Source organism: Paramacrobiotus metropolitanus, unplaced genomic scaffold (genome assembly GCF_019649055.1).
Source record: "Paramacrobiotus metropolitanus isolate TYO unplaced genomic scaffold, Prichtersi_v1.0 Parri_scaffold0000188, whole genome shotgun sequence".
Lineage (NCBI taxonomy): Eukaryota > Metazoa > Tardigrada > Eutardigrada > Parachela > Macrobiotidae > Paramacrobiotus > Paramacrobiotus metropolitanus.
This window is the reverse complement of record NW_026570408.1, coordinates 143463-151203: the sequence shown is the minus strand read 5'-3', so window position 1 is coordinate 151203 and position 7741 is coordinate 143463. Positions and strand designations below refer to the sequence as shown.

Here is a 7741-nt window from a genome sequence, read left to right as displayed (position 1 = left end):
CAGTCTTCACTGACCACAGAAGTCGGTAAAGGTGACCGCAAACCGCGACACCTGACTACGGTTTTAGTCTGGACGGATTCTCCGTTTGAACCCGGATCTACAGGCTCTCAACCAGGAACCTGTACCTGGAGTCCAACCGCAGTCTCCCCCGGCGGATATCGGATAAACCAACCGATTCACCGGTGACCACGACTACGCGCGGCTTGACCGTGCTGCCATTACCTGAAGAGGAACAGCGACGGTGATTTGGCTACTGACGTACCAACGACTCCGCCGCGACCTGCTTCCCCATGCCTTAATGGAACATCCTAGGCAAACCGTGTTAGAACACACGGCTTGCACCCCCATACAGATCCCTACGGACGTATGACGTCTTTCCCAACAGAAGTGGCAAGGCGTCACAGGTTCGCGGAACCGAACGAAGAAACTCCAAACCAGGGAAGTGAAGTGATCTGATTTTACCTCAGAAGTGCATGTTGCATGGGGATGGGAACGGGCAGTCTGACATAAGTCGGGGCCCGAGGCACAACACTGCCAAGGCGCGAGAATCGTACGCCAGTTTGAAACCAAAGAGTCTGTCTTGTGGAGTGGGACCACAGAAGTCCCTTGATACCACAAGTGACCTGGATTACATGCTGAATGGCCAACAGACGCCATGGAACTGCCGCATTTGACGGAACTCGGACCCGTCCAGAGGCAAAACTATCGACCCGAACCAGGGCATGTTAGAGGCATGAAAGAGACCATCGCTTCAAACAAACCTCGCAGAGATCAGATGAGTGCCCAGAGGTTCAAAACCGACCTCCTGACGGACGAAACCGACCTGGATGAAGAATCACCGACTTCGGGTTGGATAACATTACGTCCAACCTCAGGTCGGATGAAGTGGAATAACCGACAACAGGTCGGTTATGAGGATGATTCCACCGAAACGGACTTGTATGGCTCCACTTTGAGCCTGCATACCGTAACTCATTTCGGTTGAACACGGAATTACGGAATCACCGACCTCAGGTCGGATAACGTTCTAACCGACCTCGGGTCGGACATGAGAAGTAACCGACAACAGGTCGGTGGATGGAGACGCCATCCAGGATGTTCACGGAAAACGATTTCCGGACAGAAGGAATCGACCTTAATCGACCTGGGACTTGGAGTAACCGACCTCCAGTCGGATAACATTATCACCGACCTCAGGTCGGAGAACCGGTCCAACCGACCACAGAAGTCGGTTAGGAACGCCGGATCGCTCGGTTCCGCCCGGAACATCAGCGGATTAGCCGGGATACGACCTTCGAACGGACTAGTCACGTGGTAACCGACCTCGGGTCGTATAACATTACCACCGACCACGGGTTGGATAACATCATACCTGACCTCAGGTCGGACATCAGGAGTCACCGATAACAGGTCGGTGAAGGACGACTAAACTGAAGATTGGAACTGGAAACGACCTCGGAATGGACGAATTCGACCTAACGGGACTTGTTTGGCCCCACATGGGCCTAAATAACACGAGTTACCGAGGTCGACCATGGAGGTGCGTTATCACCGACCTCAGGTCGGATAACATTACAACCGACCTCAGGTCGGATATCCATCCTCAACCGACAGAAGGTCGGATAAACCACCGTTGGATGGAGGAACAAGAAATTCCGACCGGACCTTCGAGCCAGTTCGTATCGGAAGCCATACCCAGGCTCGTGGTAGCAGATTTAACGGTTTTAAACCGACCACATTCCATCGGCATTACCACTTGGCGACCACGGAAGTTGCACGACACAAGTACGGTTTTGTCCGACTTGACTTCTGGAATTCGGGACTTAGCCGAATTCCCTTGCCGCCGGTTAACTTGCCGGTAGGCCGACCTTGGTCCGATGACCTTGGTCTATTCCCCCTAATTAGAGAGGATGCTTCGGCATTCGCAACAGCGACAGTGCCTCTCCCTCCGGAACGGATGAATACGAGTCGGACGTAAGTGTCAGCCGTGCTTACCCGACCTCGGAAGAACTTACCGGTTACGTTGGGTAACCCGGGAACCGACGCCCCGGACCTGACACACCGGACTGCATTTAGACAGGAGACCCCGTGGAAACTCAAGACCCGTGGACGTCATCCTAGTCGGAATAAGCCCCCCGGACAGATCTTTTTTTAGTATTTTGTACATTTTCTAACAAACGGAATTGTATTTTACTTAGAATCTCTAACCAGATCTGTTTTGCATTTACTTTTTGCTCACTGGAATTGTGATTAAACTTTATTACATTTTTATTTCGCGCTGTTAACCGTCATTACATTTCTCTTTTACTTTCTCCGCGAGCCAACAGAAGCAAGATGCCAGGCCAACAGAAGCAATACCGGTCCAACAACGAACCCCGAGCGGCTTCCAGATTTGCGGCCGTGAGTTGCTTGCCTCTCATGGATCTGGAGGTGAAGGATGGGACGGTCAACAGACACCGGACTCCCATCGGAAGAGGACGCGTACCGGCGACCCCAAATGGGTCGACCGGAGAGGTGCGACGCTGGCGCGGTACTGAGTCTGAGCATCCTCGCAGGAGCTCGGATTCCCGCCCAGAGGCATGTTAGAGGCACGACAGCCTGCGTGATAGATACGCCACTTTGCGTATGCGTATCACTGCACACATGCTGATTCGCCCTCTCTTGTACGTACGTGAGTGGCTGCACTGCACTCTCCGCCTAGCGGATCACACCGCGGGCGCACTCACTGAGCATACTTGCTCTCTCGCTCCTCTCTCTCGCTGTATGACTCAGCGCATATACGCTCGCGTTGGATACGAGTCCAGTCTGCGCACTCACATTCCATGTGTCTGGACAGCGTGACGCCGTTGCCGCCAGCACATTTCTTTCTCTACATTTCATTACGCTCTAGAACTAGCTCGCAGCAACTTGACTTGCTGATTTCTGCCAGACACTGGCCTTTGTTGTGTTTTTCCCCGCATTCACGCGGCATTTGCTCCACTTTATTTGTACAATAAAGTCACCTGTGAGCTCTCTGTGCTTGCCTGTCACAAGACCTCTTCCATCCTTTAATTGCAAATCGGATGCTTAAGGTCATTAGATCAAGAGAAAACACAGGATATTTATTATTTAACCTTTTTATGACCAAGTAATTAAATGTATAAAATTTGCATGTATCTCGTTCTTGTGCAAAGAATTTTGCGTATAATACGTATATTGCCGCCATCATGCACCACTGCATCAGATGATTCAAGAGCTTGGTGCCATTGTATAATATGTAAATTGATGATTAATCTAGTATTTAGTAATAAGTGACATTTAGCATGACATAACCTAAATTTTTTGAATATAGTAAATAGTAAGGGATCACGAAAACGGTTGCAGTGCTTCTGAGCTAGCGATTTATAATTCTGGGTTTACGATTATGAATTTTTAATTACACAAGTACTTTTTTTAAAAAATTTTAGCTGTGTAATATTTGAGTGGTTTCTGCGGTAGACCAGTCCATAAATACAAAATCATGGTTTAATGTCAGCACTTCTCTATTAAGTTTTGGTGAATGCTCCGCACACTACCTTTGTACCACCGTTGGCTCCTAGAATCATCTTTTCACCACCTTTGACTCCGCATCCCACCATGTGATACTTTTAATTTTTAAATAAATTCCAAGGTGTTGTTTTACAAAATTTTGCATTCAAAAATCTGAACGTTGCTTAAAACGAGTATAATCAACAAACAAATATTTGTATAAAATTATCCCGACTCGGTTTCTACGCCTACAAATCAGTTTCTTGTCGTCTGTCCACGGTGTGGTGTATTGCAAGGAGAGAACGAAAACGACTATTTTGGTTTCTGAATTAGCTGATCGTAAGAAACTTTTTTTATTCTTTCTACGTTTTAAATTTGTACAAGTTAGTTTTAAAAAAATAAATACAGAATTTTTTTGCACTCATGACTCATGAGCTGTTTGTGCGGCCACTCCAAGAACTCTGTACTACTAGTACTGTTATGGGCACTTAAGGTCAAGAGCCGGTAGGTTCGCCGGTTAGGCACGAAGTCGGGCGAACATATAGTATTACTATTAACTGTATAATAATCATTTTATTATTTTTCGATTCATCACGAATTCGTGTAGAATCAGTTTTCGTATCTGCATGATGTGGTTTCTTACCCTTATTTTTGTGCCATATTACTCAGTAGGTTCTCTGCGGCCATGCAGCATGACGCCATATACATCTGGCAGTAACTGGATAGCTTATAAGTTGCCGCTCACTGAAGACCAAGGATACTCGATTTACGTGAAACCGAATGTCAGCCTTCAGCTGCAGTTAGCATGTAAGGGAAGCGTCAACAATGTGGGACACCGAATGACGTTTGCTGAACCGTCCTGCCAATGGTACCAGCACAATGAAACGGAAAAGCAAAACTTCTCTGCACTGCCAGTGTCCAATATAAGCAATTCATGCTACCTTAAAGTGCAGTTGTTTGCTACCGAAACAACGGCTAATCTGCAGTGCCAGTACTTTGATTATAATGAGCGACTGAAGAGGACATCATTCGATTTTTATGTCATCGGTAAGCAGTAACGATAAATTTAAAAGGTCAGCCTGATTGCAGACGTCCAGTGTCAAATCATATAGAAATAAAAAATACAAAACAAACAAACCTGCACTTACAAAAATCAACCACAATCTCTATATTTGTTTTTTGTTATCAGAACCACTATACTGGCAAGAGGAACCCTACACAAAGTTAACACCAAGAACAATCAGTTTCCACTGCCCAATTTTTACCACCATCCCTGGAGCGTGTACTACGTGGTTCATACGAGACCGTCCGTTTTCAGGTCAGTAAAAGAGTCCAGCGTTAGCTTTAAAATTAATACTACTAGTACGTATGTAGAGCCATTATTAAAAGTTTACGCACGCAGCTTTGTATGCAAATTCACCATAATATGCTACGTTGTACGTCATAGTATGTTTCATGTTTCTGGTTATCGTTCAATAGAACTGCAGGCCGGTAAACACGGTTGTGTCCAATCTGGATATAACCTTACGTGTTCCACTAAAACTGCTATGGAGCTCCTCCCGGTCACGTGTGTTGCTAACACATCCTTAGAATCTCTTAATTACACGTTTCACCAAGAGACTTTCGATGTCGCTGCTAACTGCACCTGCAAGACGTGGCCGGCCAAGTGTTTAAGTAAGTAATTAATTACTGTATGGTTATTACTCGTACCTTTAGGCACTGTAGCATGTGACATGTTTTTGCAATTGCCAATGTTAATTGTAGACGCTGTAAATGACACCGACACGATTGCCATCGAAAACCGCACTCGTAACAACAGCATTAACCAGCATGGGTACAATAAACCACTGACAATGGACTTCAAAGCATCTAGTGGCACAAACACCGACCATCCCAATGTTGCAATGGCTACCAGTGCGGCCGCCAGACCCTCGGACCATGCCGAAGTGGATATCGGTAAGGTAGCCGATATTCTCGCTTTTAGCGGATTTTTTACGTTGATGGCTGTCTACGTGCATTGATTTTTGTTGTTAGCTTATCGCATCAAATCAGTGCGTGTTTCTCTGATTGTGTTTATCTGTATATTCCTGTTAATTAGTGCTGTATCGTTTTGTGTAAACGCGTCTTCGATCGCACTAGCTGCTCACTGTTTCTCATTTGTTTGATTACTTTCTTGCTTTATATGGTAATTAATGATTGCTTATTAATTGAATTATTATTTGTAATTCTTCAGTGCATGAATATTTGCAATTAGCTTTCGTCATTGTTGTGGTTTCAAAATAAAAACGGTCGCGCAGAACATGCATTTATGTCGCCAAAACGTTTTTGTCTAAACTGAGCCACTGCGCATGAGATTAGTCGGACTTGTACTAGCAAGTAGCAAGTATCGATCAACAGTAAATACGTCTTACCTGTGTGAACAAAAAAATAATTTTCTTTAGGTCTGGCTGTCGGGTTGAGCGTTGGTTGTCTAGCCCTCATTGGCATTGTCGCAGGTGCCGCCTTTTACATTCACAGGCGTACCGCGTCAGTGGATTTATTGGATATTCGTGACGCTGACTTAAATTACGTCGTTTTGCATAAATTGAGCTGCAATGTTACGCGCGCAGTTACATAAGTACTGAGTGCAGATTTATCGTTTGTTAAGTATGGGTAGACTTTAAGATAGTTAATTAAATACCGGAATGGTCGTTTTATTTTGAACTGCTTGTACGAGTACACATTTGCCGCATCGTTCTGCTCTGTACTAAACCCGAATCTTGCAGTAGGTACTTGATGCAAGGTCTCTACTCGTACTCTACATGTTTATGGCACCGTATAGACATTAACTTGGAAAAAAAAGTTGGAATATTACTGTACATGTGCAGTACGCCGCAAACCTCGCAAAAACCTATACCAGTACGCTATAAAGGCGTCACTTTACCTCTTTACCTTCAAACAAAACTGTTCAATTGCGAATGCAAAGAAATTTAGGCGTTAAGAAGAGTTATGTGAAAGTCCCTATCAATTTTGGCACGAACACCTCATGCGTATTTTGCCTCCCTACCAATTTTGGCACGAACACCTCATGCGTATTTTGCCAATAAAATCTGCCCAGTGGCCAGTGGTCAGCGCCTTGCTTGGCATGTCTGTGGAACAGAAATTACTTAGTGTAATGTGTTGCAATTATTTCTTATAATTGTAAAATTAATTATTTAGTCTGCACGGAATTAAAGCCAATCTCAAAATAATGACCCCATGTTCAGTTGTACAGACTGTATGCCATAACTTATGAAGTTCTACATTTGGTATGACTTGTACCAAAATATAGACGCACGGATAGTAAAAAGTGGTCAAAGCAAAAATGCACCATTACAATACGTAAGTTTGTTAAAATTTACATTTATTATTACGTGTTTACCACCTTATGGAGCAGTAACAATAGTAACTTAAGCTATGTCCAGTATTGTGTGTCGTGTTGCTATCACTTTACGGAAAATAATAATACGAGATCGAGGCATAAGTTGTTTTCCTTAACACCCGAAACGTTGTATGAAACGTTTGCGAATTTGGGAAATACTCGTCCATCAAATTTGCGTAGCAGTCGAAATAAGGACGTCATCCAGCAAGTACATAAAAACAGTGGCCTCGGGTCACTAGTCGGTGCGGTAATGGCTGATCGATTCATGGCTGGCTGTTCCTTTAATTTCCAGTGCATTTCGCCGGTTGCGTGCATGACTGCTTGGTTCGTTCCCAGCTGTGTTCGGCGTGGGAAAACCAGCGCGCAGCACAACATGAACAAGAGCTGATACTGAAAAAACACAGCGCTGGTTAGTGGTTACTGAGTTAGACAACAAATAACGATTAGCGGACCAGCGCAGCACGGCCTGTTGGTCATACCGTCAAAGTGCTTTGTCACCGAATTATTTATGCAGGAATTTACTGAAGAGTTGGGACTGCAATTTGGATTGTACTGCAGCACGTATGAGTACTACTCCCTAACGATGCGCCGTTGTACAGCCCGCCCGGAAACAAAAGCCAAAGACTGTACAGATACAAGGAACACACGCAGGCATACATGCATGTATTACTAGTGGCAGCCCAATGCTGTACCGTGTTATTCTAGTACCGTATGCAGTTACTAGATTCTAAGCAGACTGACTAAGTACCGTATGCAGTTATGCATGTTATTCTAAGCTGACCGGTCGGTCTGCGATCAGACCTCATCGACTTAATTGTGTAGCATCACACCAGT

At 45.0% G+C, this 7741-nt stretch overlaps 1 protein-coding gene across 1 annotated transcript; it reads left to right on the top strand.

Moving 5' to 3' along the window:
• The first annotated feature begins 4199 nt into the window (after window positions 1–4199).
• On the top strand, window positions 4200–6124 carry LOC129600673 (uncharacterized). The gene is made up of 5 exons (XM_055499216.1): window positions 4200–4554; window positions 4697–4825; window positions 4987–5181; window positions 5272–5463; window positions 5949–6124. The coding sequence occupies exons 1-5, from the start codon at window positions 4200–4202 to the stop codon at window positions 6122–6124; spliced, it is 1047 nt and encodes a 348-aa protein (XP_055355191.1).
• The last annotated feature ends 1617 nt before the right edge of the window (window positions 6125–7741 follow it).